A 24,072-nucleotide genomic window follows, 5' to 3' on the forward strand; every position below is an offset into this window, starting at 1 on the left:
GTGCATCTGTCCCACTGTTTATACACAGTATTTGTGTGTGTGGACGTTTGAGCAGGTAGGTGTGCCCATTCGTGCATTCAAGCGTACCTGGTGGTGATCTGTGAGTATGGAGCACAAGAGAGTTGGCTGGCAGCGCCCACAGTCCCATTAATTTGGCGTAGGCTCCCTATCAGCAGCCACAGATGCCTATAGACACTTAAATGAGTCTCCAGCGAGCAGTGGGCCGTCTCAGGCAGCCAGCTTGGACCTAATGGGCTGGAAAGCCAGCGTATGTGACGGCAGGAGATGAGGGCCTTATTTACACAGGCAGACATTAGTGGAGGGACGCTGATTCACTGATTAACACGTCAGCTTCTTCACTCGGAACCAGCCCACCCTTTTCCAACTTCTTCAAATCCCTTACCTCCGCTTTGAGCCATTTGAAAAATCATTTTTTTTCTTTTTTTTTAACATTAAGAAGTCCCAGGTGGGGTATAACTTGAACTCATCACACTGCCGTTCTGTATGTTTTTTTTCTTATTTCCATTTAAGATAGGTGTGTCATTCACTTTACATTCAATTCACTATTTCCATTCGGCACAAGTTCTAGTCCTGTCAAATTTCCACTTCTTGTTTAAATATGTTCTTTTAATTTTCCAAAAATGCTGTTTTTTTTATTGTACAGTAACATACGAGACACATCAATGTTTACAAATCGATCAGAATAGTCGTAATTCAATTAAACATTCCTGAAACATGTGCTATATGTAACATAAAATACATTGAAAATCCAGAAAATGGAAACCAAATACATGGACGCTCACCGATAAACATACATCCACTATCTATGACAGATGAACAGTAATTATCGAGCTCAGGTTGCTACATATACGAAAACACATTTGTGAGTGATACTGACCCCTCCTGGAAGGATTCTGCTTTCCGTGTAGCGTTGAGGGAGGCACTGATGTAGGGAGATTACTTTTTGAATGTTTAAGTGGGTAAGCGTTGGATCAAGGGCCCATTCGCCTCGCCCGCCTTCAAACCATCAATGCCCCCTGACCGTGCTGTTGACGGGGATTGTTTATTGAAAAAAAAAAAAAAAAGCACAGGGCGGGCCCAGCGATAAGTGATGCGCGGCTAATGCAGTGATTTGTGTCAGTCACGCCGCATAATTTGTTACAATCGCGACACTTATTGCAATATAATATATTTATTCTGGTCAATTACGTGTCGCAGATGTGTGTTTGTGTGTGTGTTTTGTGGACTTGCAACTCAAGGTGTCACATTCGAGATGGGTTGGAGCGACTCCCGATCAAAGGAAATGGAACTAATTTGATTCTACAGCCTTCACTACGGAGAGATGATTGTATTGTATGAGGAGAGAGTTGCCAGTATGCGCAGGTATCGGGGTAACGCTAACCTCATTGGGCCAGTCCAATGCCAGTGACCTTAGAAATGTATTCATCCTGACATGGCAACAAAACTTGACATAAAATAACTCTGTTATATAAAGTCGGAGCTTTACAAACTGTCATATGTGACGAACATTTCTTACATCAAATCCTGTCTTCTGAGAGTGTTTGGATGAGATCATCTTAATCACTGTTTTAATTAGAAGAGTGTTTATTTGCATTGGCATTACCCAGCATCCACTCCACCGCCCACGCTGGTCAAATACGGTCAAGGAAGTTTCCGGACTGCAATAAAACCAATTAATGGGTGCTTTCATCGCTGGCTTTTGTTGGCCTGCTTTGGCACAGACCCTCCAACGTAGCGTGAGAGAGAACATAAAAGCGAGGCAGGCAGCACAGTCAGGGCATGTAGCGGACCAGTGCTTCCATCGATCCGAGAAGGTTCATTAGGTAAGTGCTGGCATCACAGATTGATGTCTCTTTAAAGCAGTGCCTGCCCAGCAGCTGACAAGGAAAATCAGCGGTATTGAGTCCCTTAGTGGTATTTTTGATGGTGTATTTGCAAGTGTGTGTCTCAGTCTGTGTGCATGTACAGTATTTCAGTAATGTCAACCAGCACATGTGAGCCAATAAAGGGAATGTGTGTGTAGTAGCATTTGGTGCACCTGATGTGTTTGTGCACATTTGTGCTTCACATCGATGCCACGATAAAAGCAAAGTCTAGTGCAGTCGCTCGGCAGCAGTGTTCCTCATTATGTACTCAGCCTTGCGACTAAGGAGCCTGTCAAGCTGTTGCTGCATTTCCACCATTGAAACTATTTTTCATCACTTGGTCTGTCATCAGTTATCAGGGAATTTTGACCAATAAACTCCAGAATTATTCATACCCAGCCTGTTTATTTAAGGTAGTAAGCATGTTTGTTTGCTTGGTCTGTTCTGGTTGTAATGGACATGGTATAAAATTGTTGTATTCTTAGAGGTAAATATACTGATGAATATGTGTATGTACCGGATTGATGGGTTAATGGTGACCATATGGATGGGTGGGTATCCAAGTAGATGGTTGGTTAGGGTATATTCTATGGAAGGATGTATGGATCGGTGGGTGGGAAAGTGGATGGATAGAGGAATTAGGCATTGTGAATGCAGGAAGAAAGACCTAGTTTCGTAGCTTTGATATTTTAACCCATTTTCACTCCTCAATAAAATCAATGCCATTTTAAAAAGTAGACCACTGCCACTTTCTATTATTAACAAATGCAAAATAAGTGTTTGGATTGTATAAAACCCAAGGCGTTCAAACCCTTGCAGGCCATCTCCATCCCTGCGGGGCATATTGCCATTGGCTGCCTCTAGGAGATTAAAGAGAATAATTGCCACCTGATTGGCCACTTAATTTTTCATGGAACCTTTGTAACACAGATGAGTAATCAGCAAAAGATGCACACTACAATTTCTGCCGACTTACCTTAAAGAATTATACTTGCACTTGTACACGAAGAGCACTAATGTGTTTAGGTCAGCTAAAAAGTGCAGGGAGGCTACAACTAGTATAACGTTGTGACGTTGTAGTTGTTAATAGACTCTAAAAAGACATAAGGAGAGTGTGCTTGATTTAGCGACATCAGCAGTTGACTTTTGCAAGCCTGCTGACGCTGATCTCTTCCTGTAAGTGACCTACCTACCTCCTCTTCATGGAAAAAATGTGTGTTTGCGTTAAGGTGTGTGTTGTGTGACGGTTACCATGCACGTCTCCTTCACTGTTCCACCTCATAGGTCCCGAAGCGGTGAGCTTCTCATGGTTGTCACGTTGAAGTGGGAGAGCAATCATTTCCTAGGACAACACTCGAAAACCTCATTGCTGAATCCTGCCTGCTCGGATTAGTTCATCTCTTGGAGAGAGTATTTGCATCCAAAATTTGTTCACCTTTTTGACCGACCCCCTCAATGTGTAGCATAGCAACACAAGAGCAGTGTTTAGCCATATCAAGACAACAATACTATCGGAGGATAGTGACTTTTGTGATTTATAAAGACACTGCTAGCTCCATTTTGTAATTCCATACAAAATACTTTAATCAAAATGTATGACTTTACTTCTGCATTTGCGTTGGTTCCCAAGTACATCATCTACCATCAGATTGGTTCTGCTAGAATCTGAAGGGCCAGTACTTTTTCCCCAGTCAAATTCAGTTTCTCATCTCTATCCTGCACCATTCTCTCTTCCCTTCTCCTGATGCTATGCAGCATTTTATTACAATTGTCAGCCAGAGCACCCTTCTATTGTTAGGTGATTACGATAGCATGTGTTACCCTCACATCACCAGAGCAATTAAAACTCTGTAAATAAGGCTACCCTTGATGCATCGGTCGAAACAAAGGAGTCCCGCAGGAAGTTTTTTTTGTTTGAAGGCGAAGTGACAAGTAGGAGAAGAGTCTTTTCATTAATTAGCAGACGCTCCCTTTTACCCAAGTGTGTTGGGGGCAGCTTTTATATTTTTTGGGTACTACAATCACAGTGACACACATTTCTGACAAAAGATGAAGTTGTTTACATTTGTGTAGTGACTCGTATTATGCCACTGCCACTTTGGTGGCATAGTGTAAAAGCGGTGTTTTTTGTCAATATAGTATATATTAACAGACAAAAATGTTCGCATGGTATTCTGTGGTGTATCGAAAATGCCTCATCCACTAAAAAATAGTTTCTTTTTCTTCGTCAAGACAAAAGACCTCTTTGTAGATTCACAGCAAGACATGTGGAACATGTCATGTAGTTGGTGTCAGGATGTGCACATACTATTTCCGCAGCCACCCCCGCTTCACTTCATAAATTACTCAATATCGCAGCTTAGGCAGGTTGCAGCAGAGGAAGGCACGTCATGGAAAGAGGGACCAGCAGAGGGATTCAACAACCACTGCTATGCCAGCCTCCTTCCGAGGGCTCTACTGGAGGCTATATGCCTTACCAAGATCCTGTTTACAGACAGCCAAAGAAGCTGCCAGCCATCCATTTCCATAATGGCGCCTTGGGTCCTTCGTGGGATAAACTAGCACCTCTCAGCCGGAGATGAACCAACGTAGCGATTTCAAACTGCACTTTGTTCTTGTTAACTTCCCATCATGGATTCATAGTTTATTTTGACACTATGTGTAAGGGGTAGTACGGCTGGATAGTGTTTTAAATGTCTGCCTCACAGTTCTGTGGTTCTGGGTTTGAATCATGTCTCTGGCTTTACTGTCTGGAGTTAACATGTTCTTGCTGTAATTGCTTAGGTTTTCTCCAGCTTTGGGTTTGTCGGAGTGAAATTGCTAGCACAAATAGTGTCTTTCTATGTGCTCTGTGTAGCTGACCTATTTGAGTAATTATGGTAGTGTATTCCGGTAAATTTTAGACAACACTTGTGCCAAATCTCTATGAAATCACCCATTTGATTTAGCCACTCATTTGACTTGTATTAGCACTAAAACCTTTTTTCATCTGTACCCTTTTCTTACACGTTTACCTCCCTTGTTTTCTGTCATGCGTTTGTGCCGATTTCCTTCTGCTTGAGCTGATGGTGTACTTGCCATGTACTTCCCTGTGTCTGTACATCAGTGAGCATCTGCTCTCCCAACGCGGTCCCAATGGCCTCAAATGTCAGCACGGGCAGCTGCCAGACAAGTGCACACGGTGCAGTGGGTTTGTGTTTTGCCGCCTCCTCTTCCGCTACCTCTTCGTGTCATATGATGTTTGCTGTGATTGAATGAATGAGGAACTCAGACTTTTTAGTCTCGTCAATCAATCGCGACAGTTTTTGGGTGAGTACCGTCAGGCAGGAGTTGTCTCGTGGGGTCTTTCTCCCTGTTCATGTGTGAAACACCACCACCACCACGGGAGGGTCTTGTCCAGTCCGTAATGCATGTACGTCCGGGTATCTCGGGATGTGGAGAGTGTACATTATTTTCTTTTATGCTACTCCATATGCTTCGGTGTAACTTTTAAGACTATCCTTTGACTAGGCCTTTTTCTATGTGTGTATGCACTACATCTATTTTGGATCATCCGTGTAGAACAGATGCAGGGTAGGGAGTCAGGAAGGTACCACATGGACCCCCAGTCCCCTCAGGTGACGCCTGAGGGGCAGCGGGCCAAGGCGGGGGCCCCTCCAGCTCCCCCTCCAGCAAACTCCACTCACCTCTCATATGCCGCTATTGATTTGTCCACCACATCAGAAGCACAAGTTTGCGGTTTGGCTAAGTACTAGCTTTTTTTTTTATTTTTCTAACCTTGACTTTTCGCTTTGACCAAAAGCAAATAAATACAATAATCATTTGGGGACCATAAGGGGCACAGTAAAACAGTTGTGGACACAAAAACTGCCTGTCATGCATTTGATGGGTCACTTGCTGCTCCACTTTAAGGCAATTTGTTTTTATCAAGATGAAAAAAAAATCCTGGAGTCTTAATGACTTCTCGTATGACATGCAATTGGAAAAACACAAAATTAAACTACCAAAACAGTAACAAATGTTTCTAATAGAAATAATCTGAATGAAAATAATTAAGTTAGTAACGATTAAATATTTTTAGAAAATGAAACTAATATGATCAACTACTCAAAGTGAATGACCTAAACTCAATTTAAAACTAGAAAGTACTACATGTTCTGTTATCTGGGTAGAGCATACAGCGTTCCAGAAGCAAAGAAGCAATTTACACTTATACACTTAACATATGACCTGATATAACCTGGAAAGTCCACACAATTGTAAACCTGCTGCATACGCAAGCAAGCCGGGAAGACTCAAAGACAAAATTGCGAACGTGCTTGCTAACTATGCTTTATTGGCATCTCTGTACTGGCTCAACAGATGCTCTTCTTTAAAAGGGCCTGCGGCAGATGACATGCACACAAAACACACGTGAACAGCCAACTTGTGAAGCATCACAGGTGCCAGAAAACATGAGCACAACTACGTTGCTCGTCTAGTTTCGTAACTAAACGCGCATTGCCCCAAGGAGATAATTGGTACCTCTGTGACATCCATTAGAAGGAAGTTTTCGGTGAAGATGTGAAGGATGGTTGTTGTAACATGTCTTGTATTTTAATTAAAACAACCGCCCAACAGTTGTCAGCAGCGTTTCATGAGTCCGAAAACCAAGAACAGGTGTGTAGCTGAAACAATGAGGGGGGAAAACCTCAAGTATGTCTGTGTGTTAATTGGAAGAGTGTGTCTTTACAAGACATTGCAACACATGCACACACATCACGGCTGAAGGAAAAATTGTTTGGCGTCACTCAAAACGTCATGATGCCTGCTTGAATAGTCCTTTTGTTGTGACAGTAACAAAAAATGGTTTATAAAGGCATGACCTATAAAAGCATATTGAATTACTTTCAAAGCTTTGGATATACTGATATCACAGAATAATTTGTTTTTAAACTTTGGTCCCAAACACTTTTTTCTTTTAAATATGTTGTGCTTGAATTCAATGAAGTTTATCTAAACTATCATTGACAACAAAATAAAATGAATAAACTATGAATTAGATTAAAAGTAACCCATTTCATTTTGATTCATCGAAAGAAAACATTAATTAAACGTTTTAAAGACGGAAATAGCTATACATTTTTACGACTGAAACGTTTAAGTCAAGTCAACCTTGGCTTACATTTATTAATCCAGTATATACATTTTTCTCATTCATCTTCTGAGCTGCTTATACTCACAAAATTGAATGTTTAAAGAGCTTCATGCCAATGGCACTGAAAAGTTACGATAATTCAAACAAATGATAGTTATTTTACTGAATGTCATAACAATATATCAGTAGTTTTTTCTCGTCCATGTTACATCCACTTTTCTTCGTGACGGGTTTAATGACATTGCATGCAACTCCACATCGTATCTGACATTAGCGTGCGTTCATGGCACCCTTAACAAGTTGACAGCTGCATTATTAAATATAGAAGATGTTCAGCACTCACTTCATCACTACGCAAAGCAAGTTAGCTTCAGCATTTGCGGCTCAGTTACGGGACATCCGGTGTCTAGCCTGGGAAGACAGGAACTGATTGCAGGGGACAATAAATTCAAAATCCTGGGCCTCATCCAAGTACTATTTATTGCCACACACAACACACACACAAACACACAAACGTACGTTGGATGCTCTGATTTAACCAGAGGCGAAGCCAACCCCCCACTCCTCATCATCAAAGATTCATAAAGGCAAGCTTCTCAATGATTTTCTGTCTCTTCTCGTATGCACAGCTTCTTGTCCTCACGCCTCCCTGTCTTCTGCCAAAGTGGTATTTGTTCAGGGTGCTGATATTGATGTATTTTGTCCTATTTATTCATTTTAATTTTTATCCTAAACTTGGAAGGGAGGAATATTACATCGGTGATGGCGTGACCCTTGAAACAAGACATTTTAATCGGTCCTTACTATAGTAATACCTTGACATACCACACCTGAACCAAATGATCAACTCATCAGCAAACTTTCCAGAAGCTTGATACCAATCCAGATTATTTGATTCAGGTGTGTTGTTGGAAGGAAAACAGACCAGATAGGGGCTATCGAGGACCGGACTTAGCCATCCTGCTAGGATAAAACAGTGTAGCTAGCCTCCCTTTTCCCCACCGCTCCATACAGTCTGCTTTCTTTGTCTTCCGCCCTGATCATGGCTGTGTCCAAAAGGCGCTTACTTGAAGATTCACTCACCAGGCCCAGGGCGCACCATCTGTAGCCCCCCCGGAGTCCTTCCTTCACTGTGTGTTTAACTCCCGCGTTGCTTGCAGGCTAACAAGCACATGTGAGTAAATGATGTGTGTTTTCTCTGTGTGTTTGTGTGTGGAAAGCCAAAGTACTGTGCCCCAGCTTGTTAGTCTTGCTATTTACCAGGCTTAGCTAGATGAGAGCCACTCAGACCAGCTTTAATTCCTTTGACTCTCTCATTCCACCTCAAGTGAGCTTCTCCGACCTTGGCCATCACCCGGGCAGCTAAGAGAAGCCAAACTGTGGTTGCGCCAACTGAGGTTTTGAGTTAGTTTTGTGATTAGTTGCCATCTGGGCTTCTGCAAAGGCTAAGTTGGAGATTTCACCCTGATCTGCAGGGGTGGCGGGTGCAACAGGGCAGTTTTTTCTTTGTAGTTTTTTGGGGTTTTTACTTTTTTTAGTGCGAGGAAACCAGAGTACCCAGAGAAAACCCATACATGCATGGCGATAATATGCAAAGTCATTTTCACCGTGGAGGCCCCATATTTGTAAATAATATATAAAATTATAATATCACATCTGTGCAATGGTATATTCTGGTTTAATTTTTGAGGCATTATTCAAAACAACATGTCTAATTTATACGAATAATGAAAAGCCACCCGATAATCCATTAACAATTGTAATAAACAGGATTTTTAAAAATCAAGTTATTTTTTTGGGCGGTTGTAAACCGCAAAACAAATTGTTTTATGACAATTAGAATTATGAAATCGCATAATTAGACTCGTGGGGATTTTTTTTTTACGTCACCAACACTTTTTTTGGATGAGGAATAAACAGCTTGAACATTTTATGATAATTGTTTAAAGTTGGCACCAAATGTGTGTATCCATTTGCAAAAGTGCATATAAATAGAAAGATGTTCCATTACTGGTAGCATCACTTTTTCTACACATTGTCGTATATTAGAACCCCCAACAAAACCCAGTTTACTCCCAGATAGACCACAAACAGGTGTTTTGGGCAATTTGCAGTGAGCCATTACACAAAGGTTGCACAAACACACTAACTCATCCGGGCAGGCAGGTACACATGTGTTCACCAACGCCCACACACGCTGACACACACAAATAAACATACTATTATATAGTACATTCTCTAGCCTCAGGGCCCAAGCTTGGCTGCTCCTCCAAACAAATTGTTGGCAGTTGACCGCATTTTAAATGCTAAATCCGTTTAATGACACTATTTACTTAACAGGGTGAAACAAAGAGATGATTCACACTTTTGAGCTGTTGCTTATAGTGTATACAGAACATGTTCCTTCTATAGTAGGCCAAGTTCAATAGTGCTTAATAAAATTCCCCTTGACATTTCTAGACAGGGTTCATCTTCTACTGGTAAGAACCAAAATGAGGAATTGATGTGTTAGTTGTGGATTTTGTCTGTGTACTTTTAGCATCCACTTTGTTTTCCTTGTCAAATATCATTCAACGCTTTGTCGCCATTGCTAACCGTGCCAAACTGACATTTTAAGATAGTGTCTGATAAAATCAGGTCGTCAAAGACTCAGTTATTGGCCAGGGAAGTAATACAAAAAGTATATCCTACCATGGGTTTAGGAAATCAACATTTATGGATCTCATGAGAGCAGCTGCAGTTACTAGGAATCAAAGTTTATTTATTTAATATTTTATATTACATGCCTTTGGTAATATGCCTAATCGTAAAAATATATTGACAGTTAAAAACCAGTCAACAGATAAGTGAGTATTGTTAAGTATAGCCAGTTTTCCAGAACCAAGTGCAACAGTTTCTATCTGACCCTGTAGCTCTGTGCAATGTATTAAATGTCAAATACATTTTCCCATTCACCTATTTACCAATATATGTGAAATATATTCTGATGATTTAGTGAAAACTTAAGCAGAAATAGATAAAATATCCAATATGCAGGAAATCTGTTCTTCTTTCTCATTGTGACGCTGCATTTTTTTGGAATTTCCTTTAAAAAACAGTCACCTAATAGGTGAGTATTGTTAAGCAAAGCCAGTTTTCCCAGAACCAAGTGCAACAGTTTCGATCTGAACCTGTTTGCTATTCTTTTGTTTTAAATTAATCTTTGTAAACTTCCTTTCGAGGATATGTCACTACCTTTGAGTAAATTGAGTGTGTATGCATTCAGGCTGATGATGGAAGAGGCTGGTCCTCATAGCCAATGAACGACACCTGACCCAACTCATGTGATAAGATGGGCACAATCTACCACTGTCTTTAGCTGACAATGGCAGCAGGGTCAAGCTGACCCAGCTAATTACATATCTAGTGTAACCTGACTTTCCAAGTTACAAGTCATCCTACTTACCGAGAGAGGCATGGTGTTACATTATGAAGCCTTTTGTATGAACCGCAAATATTTTGTTGCTTGTAATGCATCTTCCAGTCATAGTCATCAAAACCCTGATAATTATCAGTTGTTTGGAAAAAAAATGGTTGAGCAATTATCATGTCTTGTAAAGATGTTTCTCTTCCTGCATACCCAGTTTAGAAAATGATAAGAGCCGAAAATCTATCTGTTTGACTAAGCCAAAAAATGTTCATTGTTAGGTGTCATGGAACAAAAGTTGAAGGAGAAACCTGATGTGTTTTATTGGGTTTTTTCTAGTACACAACACTGTGAAAGAAGGACTTACAGCCTGTTTTTTGTTTGTTGTGTGTGGATTATCTATCATGTAATTATAAAGTCAATTTATGAACTGGCCTAGATGCAGTTGGCAAATCAAATTGTCTTGAGAACACAGGGTCAGCGTTTAAATTTGTATAAGACTGCCCATTTCTGAATGCTCTTTAAGCTAAATTTTGAACTTTGATGTGATGTTATTAGCTTTCTTACCAACTTAAATCTTTTAAAAAAATGTGAACATCAGTGCGTGCATACTTGGTTGTGTTTCTAGTTGAAAATATATTGACAGATGTATGAGTGCTACTTTAACCTAGGTTTATATTTCCTTCACATATAATATACCTGGTGTCTTTTGCTTATATTTTTACTGTTACTCTGAACACAAAGTCGAGGTGCCAAAACTACTACTCCGGGAGATGGTAAAAGAAAAACAAAAAGCATGAAAAATTATTTGATTTAATACTGTGTGTCTTATTTTTCATGTACACCAGTAAGTTACCGACAAATGAGTCCTTGTTTTTTTTCTCTACAAGGTGATTCATGAACATTCCATGAACTATGTACTAAAAATAGTGAATTGCAATACCTGGTTTTGAAAAATACTCTGAAACCTTGCAACATCACATACTTCTGTTTTGCATTGTCATTCTGTCATCAAGTCATTGCTTATTTCCCATAATACTCCACTTTCCCATTTAAGCGCGTTTAACTTGAACTAGCATTTGGCTTGGCAGATGCGGCTCAGAGTCACCCTAATTTTCTCCAAATAAGACACCCCCAACACACAAAGACTGATATTCTCTTCAAGTCATTTAAGGGTGATCTGTCTATATCACCCTTCATGAAAGCATAAAACGGCCAACAGCCACCTCTCCTTTTTTGCCATGTTCATTTTAGCACAACCTGATTGGCTGTGGCGGTATTTGTTTGCTCGTAAATTTTGTTGCTGTCTTGACATTACAGGGCACAATTCATCCAATAGCCCGAGGTAATGTGAGAGCAGGCCAGGTTGTTTGGTAATTTGTTACGTTGTTAAGTACCTAATGGACATCCACCTGGTGTTTGAGGGCAGTAGCTATAGTTCAGGGGACTCACCTCCTTTCCACTTCCAGACTGCAATAGTATTTTATGGTCTCCAATTATGGGGGGGCTATTCAGGGGCTATCTGACTAGCTGTGTAGGTTTTTCAGTTGCCATGTAGATTACTGAACTGTCAGATGGAAAGGGAAAAGGAGGGGTGCTGGCCACATCAAACACTCAGGGTGTGAAGGAAACTGTGTCTGCTTAGGTACAAGAATCCTTACATGTGTGTGCCAGCTGACTTGAGAGGGCAGGCCCAATGAAAACGCAGGTTGCGGCATTCCCTAATGGCTTCCGATCCCAATAACGAGCCTCATTTGTTTCATGTGGTTTAACAAGCGGCCTCTATTGCAACTTGCAATAGTGGGGGTTTCCCTGACTACCCAAAAATATGTCCCACCTACCTACAAGGTGCCCACACACCTAAACAGCAGCTTGAGTAGGTATTTTATCTCCAAACTTGCCAGTGGATTTCTATGTCCGACCACAGATTAAAGGAAAAACAATGCATCAGATGTTAGTTTCATTAGGCCAGGCTTTTTAGAGGACCTCAAAAGAGAAACAAACATATGTCATGCATTTGATGGACTCACGGCTTCACTTTATCCCCCTTTTTGTTGTTGTTTTGGTCTTGCTATACCATACACCAGTATGTACCTCAAACGCGTAAAACTTAAACTGTCAGCATCTGTCTTTAGACATATTGACACATGATTGATGCTGAGTAATTGTTTAACTAAAATGTAGACCTGCCAATACCGGTTGGTGGATGTTGAGGTTTTTGGCCAGCATGTAAGATGGATGATTAATTATTGGATGATAAGAGGATGAATAGAAACATGACGGGTAGTTTGCCAGAGTGTATATTGGCTAGCTGAAGGGTTGATTGGTTGGTTGGTTGGTTGGTTGGTTGGTTGGTTGGTTGGTTGGTTGGTTAGTTGGTTATTTTGTTGGTTGGTTGTTTGGTTCTATTGTTTGGGTTGTCTGGTTAAGAATGTGAAATGTATATATGATGAATGAATGGATTGACAGATTGGTCTAAGTTATTTAATAGACGGACAGATCAATGGTGAGAACATTAATCTATCATGCATTGACAGATGCATGTGTCAATTAGGTGATGGGTATGTATGGTTTGATGTTGAGAAGATGAAAGAATAGATAATTGAATGGATGGTTGGTTAACTGGTTGCAAACTGGCGTGTTGAAATTGATTGACAAATAATAATAATAATTATGGTGGATGGTTGATTAAAAAATAAATGCTTGATTGTGCAAGGAGGGGTGAATGAGAGATATTCATGCTAATTAAGAATCTATGACAGATGCTGTCATGAATAGAGAGGGCAAACCTGATGGTTAAGGCAAAGATTAATAAAGAAATGATTAAGCATATTTTGCCCTACTCGGTAATTAGAAACTTTGAATTGAACACAGCCATATAAATCTGTAAAGAGTGTATTGTGATTGGGTTGATCCTTCCTTGGAACTTTGCAAGTTAAACCTCGTCCTAAACATATTCCTTTGCCGATGCCCTCTCCTTGACATGGCTAACATTTTGCTGCACCGTTGACAGATGGGAGCACAGGTAATTGCTACTTTTCTGTCTGTAGACCCGCCCCCTCAATGCATAACAAACACCCCTGTTGACACGTGTGTGGACTTTCACAACTTTTGCAGGAATATGCTTGGGTAATTGAACCTTTCTCACCTTGTCTTCAGGTTCCGTACTTTACCTTTAGAGTCAGATTGATTTACGAGAACGATTCACTCACAACTCGTTTGATTGCATTCTCGGCAATTTGAACACCAAAAGTTGCAAACGTTCACCCCTCAATTAGACTATTTATCACTCATAATGAAAGGAAACAGTCATCTAAGGTACTCAAAAGCAAATTAATGCATACCGTAATTAAATTATATTCTTTAGTTGGGTGCTTATCTTTACATCACCTATACATTGGCTCAGTTGTACAGGTATTTTACACTCTAGAAGTGATCGCTCATGCTAATTATCTTTTCTTTGTTTCAAACTGCTTGCAGTTCTGTGTAAGAATGACCCATTTTTTTACATTTCTGGGAATCCATGAAATGGTAATTCCTGAAATCTCAAGTGAAGAAAATTGGACTCACTGTTGCTTTTGAAGATGTCTCACAATCATTGCAACCATATTTATGATGACTTGTGGACTAGGTAGAAAAACACTTGTTGAAGACCAAATGGGGTTCAGACTCAAAATAATATTTACTTAAATTAAGTGAGATTTTTAGTGATTGTGGATTAGGAAAAATGTCCCGATCTGTATACTGCTGTCTTTGTCTTGAGAGTCCTTTTTCCTATCCTTGTCCAGTTAGTTTACAAACAACCTTGTGCAGCTGTAACAGAAAAAGTATTGCTGCATGGATTCTTTTTCACTCAGCCTGACAAAATTGTGCATTTGTCAGTGTAATTACGTCGATGGGAAGCACTGATGTTGTCTATTAGGTGGATTTCCGTCCTGTTAAGAGCCGTGAGCCATTTAATATATTGCCTCTCCCCCCGCTAGCGTAGACTTCTACACAATTACACAACAGCTGCAGATTAAGAGCAGTGGTGATGGCTGACCACACAATGCTTCTATCCAAAGCCCTTAGAAAAAAAAGACCAAATGTAATGTAACAAAGCCAAACTGAGGTTAATGATTTTATTTACTTGTTCCTCCATGGTTTTCGGCATCTTGCTCGTTTAACTGAGTATTAGAAGCCACGGAAAAGGAGGGGCTTAGGAGGGGTGAAAATCAATGAGGAGCGCATTACAGTAAAACGTATTGATTAGAAGACCTGCGAGGTAGCCCTTGGTTGTGGAGATGGTGGAATGATGCAATGCTTAAAGGAATTTATCCTTTGACTTTTGCATTAACCTTTTATTGACTGCTTTGCCTGTCCATAATTAACACTCACTTTAGCTAAAGTGCTTAGTTTAAGCACAAAGGGATTGGGGGTGCTTCAGACCTTATTGCAAAGGCTGCATAGCACCCACCAGTTCAAGTGCAGTTTGCCGGATGGTGGGAGGGAGGCCTCTGTGGAGTTGAGACGATAGAAACCCAGATACCTCTCACATTAACATACCATTTGAGTGGAAGCCCGGTCAGGTTAGAGGGAGGGTTTGAGGGCAAATTGAAATGACTGATTGTATTGCCAATCTCTCTCGACTCAGCGCCAGATGGAATAGTTAGGTCCATATCTGTCTGGGGTTAATCCATTGGAACAGAGCGGACTACCAAGAAGCCACCCCTTCTACTACACCTCTTTTTGTCCTTAGCTTTAAAGCATGCTGATGGGCCATGAGCAAGCCTTTTTGGGTGTTTGTGCACGTCATTGCCACCATCTCCAGAGAGCTTAAAGGTACCACGCTTGATATTGACTTTTTGTTTGGGTTCCATTTTAGCAAGTGGGAAGCAAGAAGACATCAATGGGAAACGTGTGCTGAATTACACGAACAATGTAATCGCTCATTGTCATCCATTCATTTTCCATACACTTGTTCCTACGAAGGTCACGGGTGGTCTGACGCCTTCCCCACTGTGTCTAGCTTTCACCTTTTTACGTTTTTTTTTTTTTTTTTTTGGGGGGGGGGGTGTTTCCATTGCCACCATACACCAGTGAGAAGATGCAATGATAACCACCCAGAAGGAAATTACAGAAGCATAACAAACGAGTACACCCTTGTTTGTCCTTTATACCTCAATACAATGTGAAAAAATAGTGTGCTTTTACCACACTTTTTCACTTAAGACACACATTTCTCACAACGGACGGATAATTGACCTATCAGCACCTTGTATAAGTTGAAGCACTAAAACGTCAAGTACCATTCTACAGTGGTTAGCTTTTTATTAAACATTTACATTGAGAGTGAAGATCAGTGGAATTCTTAACCAATCCATATTAAAGGCAGATGATCCCTAATGGCCCAATGGTGACTTCACGCCGATGTCAGCAAAATTCGGCAGCGCTGTCTGGGTCACTTTTCACTTCATAGTGGATATAAAAGCAAGCCACATCCCCTCCTCCTCCTCTTTTTTTCTGAAGTGGCGCTTCCTTTAATTCTCACCCTAAATAAATGATGAGAACATTTAAACACGTGGCTCGTTGCAAAGCCCCAAGGTCACCTAATCGTATTATTTATGAAGTGATGTGCTACATAATGGTACTTAGCGCGTGTTAACAGATGCTATTATCAGGCCCCGATCCAGGCGCCCAAGATATATTGGAGCAGCGTGATGTTAATGCCGTTCCTTCGCTAACCACACCAAAAAAGAAGCACTTAGGCCGAGAGCCAGCGGAACATTAAGTGGCTCCCGTTAAAATATATAATCGCAAAATGTGGCAACCTAACATCCCTTCACCTCATCCATAACCGGACCACAGCACCCCTCCTTCCTAAGCTCTCTTCTGCCTCCCAGTATCCTACTGAATGTCTGTAAGGAATCAGCAAGCATACTTTCATTTTAATTTTGTGTGTTTTGAAGGGATCCAACAATCTGGAAGTACATTTATTAAACTGATAATTATGTTGTGAAGCACTATGATGTTTTTGATATCCACCAGCAAGTGCTTAAAACCTTACTAAACAGTCAATAAATATTCCCTAACAGAGACAGTTTGGCCCTGGAAAAGATATTTTACATTATGTTAAATGAAAAGGGTCTCAAAATTTGTGCTGTCACAATGGATCGTGTTCAACTATATAGTAACTAACAAGACCGACATAGACATGCCACCCTGCTCCTCTCCTTCTTGCACCCTGAGGTTAAAGGTCCATCTCCTCTGCCAAAAGGCGGGGGAGATGAGCGGTCGGGGAGTTGGGGAGGGAGCAGATTTACAATGACAACCCACGAGCAGCACAGTAAATATTTACACTGCTCTGACAAAAGATGTGACCTGGGTCTGTCGGAGCTGTCAAATGCTGTCACATTTACACTTAACCCGCCATTATCCATCATAGGCTGTGTTTCCAAGCCGTTCACGTCAAACTATACTGTGTTATAACACGGGAGACACTTTGCTGACTCCCAACTGGAACAGTGTTGACAAAGCTATAAAGTAATATTCGATAGAAAAACATTGGATAACCAGGTATTCTTCTATTTTGTTTTTGCTTTGTATGCATCACATCTCGTATTTTTCGGACAATAAGTCGCACTGGAGTATAAGTCGCACTTGAGTATAAATCACATTTTCCACCCGCGTCAATGTTGAAATCATCAATAGGAACCTGGAGCACGCTCTTGCGGTTCATTGTAAAAACGTAAAATGATATAATAGTGTGTCAATAATTTCTTGCATAATCCGTACTACTGGCCAAACTATTAAGGATGGATGGATGATTTGTTTCTTATGTCTTGTTGCCTCAGGTGCCACTCCAGCCTGGCTCAGACATTGCCCCCCGAGGAGGCCCCTGTGGACCGTCCTTTCTGGGGTGTCGATGACCCTGGCATGCCTCTGCCCTTTGATCTGGCAGACATCATTAACAGAGTGGAGTCACTGCTGTGGAGGTGACGTTTCATTCTAAAACAAGTGTTCTTAGTCATAACTTTTGTGGTATTATTACGAACAAACTTACATTTTTGTCTTCTGATTTCATTTCCAAAAACTGTTATGGCTAAGTTGCAGAATGTGTTTATAATGTTAAATATAATGGCTTCTTAAATGGTGGTCAACCTCAAATTTGTTCAGACTTCCAAACTAAGTTTTCCAAAAGGAAACAATGGATGTTTTTGCAGCCTTGATATTTTCTCTGATATCCCACGCTTCCAGACACATTTTGCTAATATTTTCACCTAAACAGAATGTGAAGAATCCATCAAGGCAGCTTGGAGCTCATGCAAGTAAAGGGCACTCTGCACTCCAGCTTTTCCCCCACTGGCCAAAGTCAGCTGAATGGGAGGACCGCAGATGACAGACCTGTCGTGATACCAGCCAATGGGCTTCATCTCCATACTGCAGCAGCCTTAAACCCCATCCCCTTCAATATAATCATAGGGCTTTAGTGACCTGCTAACAACGCAAGCTTAGCATCAAGCTAATGTAATCATACATACAGTACATGGTATCCACCATTTAGTGTGTAAGTCTTTATCATATCATTATTGCCCCTAATTCCATGTAACCTAGCATTGTTTGGAGGGGACAGTTCTGTCAATATTCACTATCATTTAGTGTTAAAAACACACCTGTTGTACTTTATTGAAGCCACTTTTTTTCCAGGTTGACCAAAAAGCAATCATTTATAGAAGAAACTGGGTAACGAACTAGGAATCTTGCAATTTTCAGATATTCCTGACAGTGATGGTCCAAACGAGATCGAAGAAAGAATCCATCGAGGTAACCCGAACATTTTAGTGTTTATCCTTCTGTATAATTCCCTGAATTGCCAAAGTAATACAAAACTATTGAAAAAGTTTAACTTTTAAAGTAAGACTGCAACAGTGCAATATGTTTTATTTTTAACAAAGATGTGCAATTCTTTTTGAAGCTATCAGAGTCAAGCAAGCTGAGGTAATTTAAACAATTTACATCTGTGAAATTATTTTTGCCACAGTTCAGAGCAAGGCTTTGAATGGGGTTACGACTCATTTTGGTGAAATCAATCACAATTTTCTGATTATTGTACTAGGAAGGTTGGTTTTGAATTCCCAGACTGACCAAGAAAGGGGCGGGTGAGGAGGTTTCAATTTCATTGTTAGAGTACTCAGCAGTAATCCCCAACATTTGTTTGTTCTTGGGTCGCTTTGACTGATGATAGGCTTTTTCAGAAGTATGACGGCCTAAAATATGCTCCTTTGCTACAGCTGTTCGCTGGTGTTTAATTCATTTAAAAGTGTGGTGCACCCCGGAAAGCTGAAGACAATGTAGTATAGCAGCCCTCCACGTTTGATTTTGTTTCTATTTAGACCAGTAGAGACGGCATTTCTGATTGAAAATGCTGATTGCACTGCTTTTTGTCTCTTTGTTTAGGTCTATTTTGTTTGTGGTGTTGTTTGGTGGTCGGTATTATTGGTTGCCAAACACTATATTTTGTCTTGTGTTTTGTTGTTTTCTCTCACCGCACTTTTACTATTTGTTGCTGTCAGAGAGTTTTGTTTTGTTGAGCGGCATTAGCTTTGTACGCATCACTTTGTGCTCTCCCTTTGCTGCAGCTTATACGTTTGATTAAGTAGAAATGGAAGAAAATAAAATTTGACGTTTTATCCCAAGTTTTTGTCAATGTCCCAGATGAAATACATTTACATTTTTTTTCAGTTTTACGAATATAAATCCAACTGTACTTTTATCGACAGATTCTGTGTTATGCGAGTTATTATAGGACTGCTGATCTGATTTTTAAAAATCAGTTTGCTTCCAAACAAAACAGAAAAGCCATCAATGTTTTTTTGTATTGAAACAATAACTAGGTATTTGTTTGAATGATTTTTATTTGAATTCCAAAACATATTTGTACTGTCCCTCTACTTGAGTTGGAAAACTGATTCTTGTGAATTACTAAAAGGAACATAGTAGAAGTACCGTTGCCTTGCACCTCTCAAATTGCTGTCTTTCGATTTTATTCCGTCTACTACAAACAGCACGTAAACAGGTGTTTTTTTTCTCAGAATCCGTCATCCTTTAGCCCCAAAACTGCTCAGTCAGTGGCCCTGTCTTGTGGTCACATCTGCGTAATAAGACTCTTTATTTTTGGTCTTTTACCGTGTGCTCGGTGCTGTCTCTCCGACAAAGGTTCAAAGGACGTGGGTGGATTAGCGTCGAGCACTACATCACGCTGATTGATGGATTGACTGACGGACTGATGACAAGATGGCTAATGCTCTGTATGTCTGTCACCAGGAATTCCCGCCCCCTATACTGAAGCGACTACTCCTCTACACACAGCAACCTCCCCGAGGTCGCTCATGTTAACTACTTCCTGAAATGGCTGAGCGACTGAGTGATGGATAGTCGCAGTGGCCTCTCCCCTCAGGGCTCGACTTGGAAAAAGGGCCCCCACTTGAGGAGACAATTACACAGCGCTAGTGGTGATGACCACAGGTATGCATTGTTGCGACCGGGGTCACCACCAGCCGGGCCACCGTCAATTAGGCCCAACAAAAGGCGTGCGGAGAGATAAAATAACCAGGTGTGTGCTGGAGAAAGGTATCGCTTTGGGGTCACAGTGCAGTCAAATGTTACACTTGAGGGCAGAAAAGGGATTATTTACGTAACAATTGATCAAAATCAACTCGTTACAGGACAGTTTAGGGAAATGTTTCCATTTTAAATTGCATAAATAACTGTCATAAGCAATGTAGATTATATAAATCTAAACTTGTTAGTTCCACTGTAACATCCAGTACTTATTGGAAGATACATCCTTTGAAAAGTATCTAAAGATTAAACATTTTTATCATGCATGCCTATTAATAGTTTTTAAACATGCAACGATAAAAATTTGATTTTTTTTCATTGTAATATTAAACAGGGTATTATTGTGTATTCTAATAATTTAATAGAGAATACAAGTAACTTTTAAAACTAAGAAACATTTACTTATTATTTCCCAATGTTTTAACATTTCATAGCATAACATGTACCCTCGATTGTGGGAATGTTTGTAAAAAGGGACAGATTAATGCAAATGTATTTCATGTGTAGCAGGTTCAGGTTCCAGAGTCGAAACTTGTCCCAGAGGGGCCTTGGGGAGGGGTAAGGGGTTTGGGGGCCACAGAGGCTGAGGAGGTAATTGAAGAAGCCAAAGATAGTGTTGCAGCTTCGGGCGGCTTTGCATCACAACGGGCTACGCTCGTTTGTCAACGACGCAGACAAACGCCAATCGGTCATGGCAAAACAAGACTTGACACAATGCATCTGAAGCCTCATTTATAGTGGGCAATTGCAGACAGTTTAGGTCAATGCGGACCACATCCTTTAATGTACATCTGTATCGCAAATATCTATGGTTTGTAGTTTTCACAGTACATTCGCCTACCGTAATGTCAGTGCTTTGGGGTTAGAAAATCGACTATTTTTATTGAACAGTAAAATAAACAACTGTGGACCTACTATCAACCATTGTTCACAACTGATAGGATTTAACCAGGTTATATGCTCCTTTGCAGAATCTAAGTGACTCCTAAAATCAATTCGATCTTTACAGGCATGTCCCAAAAAAAATTGGACATAAGGAAGACAATTTTAGACGTTCTACTGAGATAGTTCGAAGAAACACAACACACTTTGACCCTAGTCTGTTAACAGGCTTCCTGATATCAAGGCCACACAAGCATTGGGACGTTAACATTCAGATGTTAGGGTTAATGTCAGTGGACGAAAAATCGAGGACCAAATTCCTGCAAGTGGTTCGGTGGGAGAAAGAGGGTCTCACAAATCAAACGCCTTGGACCCCCAAATGTTGGGCGTGTTTGCGGGTCATCACACTTGTGTCTGACATGATATGTCCCACAGGAATCTCCCTGGCTCATTTCCTGTCTTTCAATTCTGCCTATCAACCTTGGACAGGAGACATTTTGCCTTGGTTTCTTTAAACCAAAAACGACTTCCTTTTAATGTTTTTCCTGCCCTTTTTAATCACCAAGCCCCACCTAAGCACACTTGCCTAGAGCATCCCGTCTCTCTCGTTTAGCTCCCCAGACCGAGTTAGCGCCCTGGCGTTCATATGAGCAGGATTAAGTGGATCATTTTCCGGCGTTAGCAGACGCCTCACCGCCAAGTGGTCTTGATGTCAGGCCAAGCATAATTGAGTCATCTACATCTCATCTAAAATGGATGAAAGGACTTTTTGATATCAACTCCCTCCTTCATCTCCTCATCACTTCCTCTGCTTAAGAAAGAAAGTCCAGGATGTGTGTTGCTCATGACAAGTATTATCGACACATGCACTTTTACATCTTATTTGACATATTATTATTTCAACAAGACACAGTTGGGGCAATTGTATTCATTCATCTTCTGGATCATTTCCCATGGTTAAAACCTTGAAAGAATTAGATTGCGTTTGTTGTTTATCTTATGTGTTATTGGAACAATTAAATTCATTTAAATTGCAAACAATTTCTTTTCTGACGTCATTGAATTGAATTAAATGTTTTTATTGACAAAATGGTTATACTCAGGTAGGGTTGTTGCCCAAAATTATTATATGTGCATTGGTTAGGATCATAATCATGGTTCAAATACAGTACATTGCCTATTATATACCTTTCTATGTTAAAAGCCAGACAGATTCAGCCAGATATAAGTTAAAAAATAACTTGGTTGCTTCACTACAATGTTTTTTTTTTTTTCCACACTGACCTTTATTCAAACTTTCCTTACAAATCCACTGGAGAAAAACAGCATTTATAATAATAAGTTTTACAAATTAAGGTTCCTTCCATCTCAGATCGAAGCATAAGACTTGGCCATCAAATCTGATTGCTTGTTTTATCGTCACTTTTGTCTGCTGATTTGCTTGGAGAACTAAAAAGACTTATTGTGAAAGGAGTGCTGACCATTTTGCCTCAAGTCTGGAAAACTACGACATTGGATGGTGGGAAATAGCTGGGTGGCGGAGTTGTGATGAATTCATCAGAAAATGCTCACCTTATCTGCTCCAACCTTGAAGATGAATTGCCGGTTGCCTGTCCTAAACACACACACACCTACACACATACCCACACAAATATCCCCAACGCTGCTGCCCTCTTGATTGACAGCTTTTCAAATGAGCATCTTGAGTAGCACTGGGCTCTTGGCCTCCAAGTAAGTGGGCCGTCAAATTACATCCAAGGGACCGACTGCCCCTTTCTACCACTGGCAGAGGTCTATTTATTTATCTGTTTATTTGCTTGCTTTAAATATTTGGGGCGCTGGTGGAAGGGGGATATTGAATTTTTGTCCCCTGGTCAGAGTCCCCTCATATTTAGTTAATAAAGAGCAGAAGAGGTTGTTTGCCGAGTGAAGAACAGCAGGATACGGGACTTTATTTAAGGGAGTCCTCTGAGAGAGCCGCTGACCTTCTCATGGAGGAGTGAGCTTGTGTAAACTGCTCGCTCTCCTCCTTTCTCACTCTATCCAATTCTCATCCTGTATATCTGCCGCTTTCTCCTTTGCATCTTGTCTATTCTGCATTACAATAAAACTGACTTTTTTCCACACGAAGACATCTTTGTTTTGGGTCAATTTAGAGTTGTTGTCTTCTAGGTTAAACTCTTAATTGCCTACTTTAAGCATGACCGGACGTTTGGTCGCCGTTTTTTTTTTTTTTTTAATATATTATACATATTAAACAGTCCTTAGATATTAAACTCTCTCTTAGATATTAAACTCTCTCTCGTGAATTTAATTTTGAAAGCTGGCTACAATGGTAAACTCTCTGTCATCATTTGACCGGCGACCAAAAGGGACCAAAAGACTGGCGACCAAACGTCCGAGCACCACTTTAAGAGGCCGACTCACAGCAGAATATTTTGAGAGAGATGTCGTGAATACTTTGTTAAACACAAATTTCTGGTGACGGTTCCGGAAAATCTATCAAGTTGAATCCCTGATCCTTTTTCTCTTCATTGGTATAGCCCACTCCCTTCACTCCATTCCCTGCCTCATGTCCAACACTCCCTCCACGAACACGGTCATGTCAGATGCATGATCAATACAAGCAGCTTGACTTCATACTGTCAGTATAAATATACTTGTCAGCTCAATCGGGCATGTGCAACTTCATCTTTCTCTACTTAATCAACCTGCCTCCTTTCAAGCTACAGGTTGACCGTACCTTCGCCCTCAGCTGCCCTGTCACCTGATAATCAAGGCCGTGGACGCGCCTGCTCACTTAATCAATAATCTCACTGGTGTGCACTATGTGTGACAGCCGCCATCTTTCTTAAGGGGCTGATCGAGTCAGATTTGCATTTATACCACAACAGTGTTTTCTTTACACTGACACACAGATTTGGTAGAATGTAGTCTGTCTGGTTCTCCATTCGGCCCAATGGTCAGGCTTTTTATTAACAACTTAATACCACGGCCTCAGCACTCATTGATCCCTCTTTAAAAACCTATGGCCAGTCAATACAAACTTCCCATCACCATCTGTCTCTGTTTACTAATAAATAAAAAGGCCAACCATTGACTACTTTGCTCATTGCTTGTAAAAGTGCATGCAAATAAAAACGGTTACACACCCTCCTACT

General features: G+C 40.6%; 1 protein-coding gene across 2 annotated transcripts in view; it reads left to right on the forward strand.

Annotated features, from left to right (window-relative positions):
• The window catches only part of fto (FTO alpha-ketoglutarate dependent dioxygenase), a 105,917-nt gene extending 85,356 nt beyond the window's left edge, over positions 1 to 20,561 (forward strand). The window contains exons 9-11 of one of the 2 annotated variants that reach the window (XR_013325832.1): positions 17,263 to 17,403; positions 17,697 to 18,232; positions 19,733 to 20,561. Coding sequence is in view for 1 of the 2 variants with exons in the window: in XM_077712932.1 (XP_077569058.1) it covers positions 17,263 to 17,403; positions 17,697 to 17,703 (148 nt within the window). In the remaining variant the exon portion in view is untranslated. Of the gene's footprint in view, positions 1 to 17,262; positions 17,404 to 17,696; positions 19,105 to 19,732 lie in introns of those variants that run through there. The other variant, XM_077712932.1, reaches the window with a different exon arrangement.
• Positions 20,562 to 24,072: the final 3,511 nt, after the last annotated feature.

The sequence above is a fragment of the Stigmatopora nigra genome, chromosome 3 (assembly GCF_051989575.1).
Source record: "Stigmatopora nigra isolate UIUO_SnigA chromosome 3, RoL_Snig_1.1, whole genome shotgun sequence".
Taxonomy (NCBI): Eukaryota; Metazoa; Chordata; class Actinopteri; order Syngnathiformes; family Syngnathidae; genus Stigmatopora; species Stigmatopora nigra.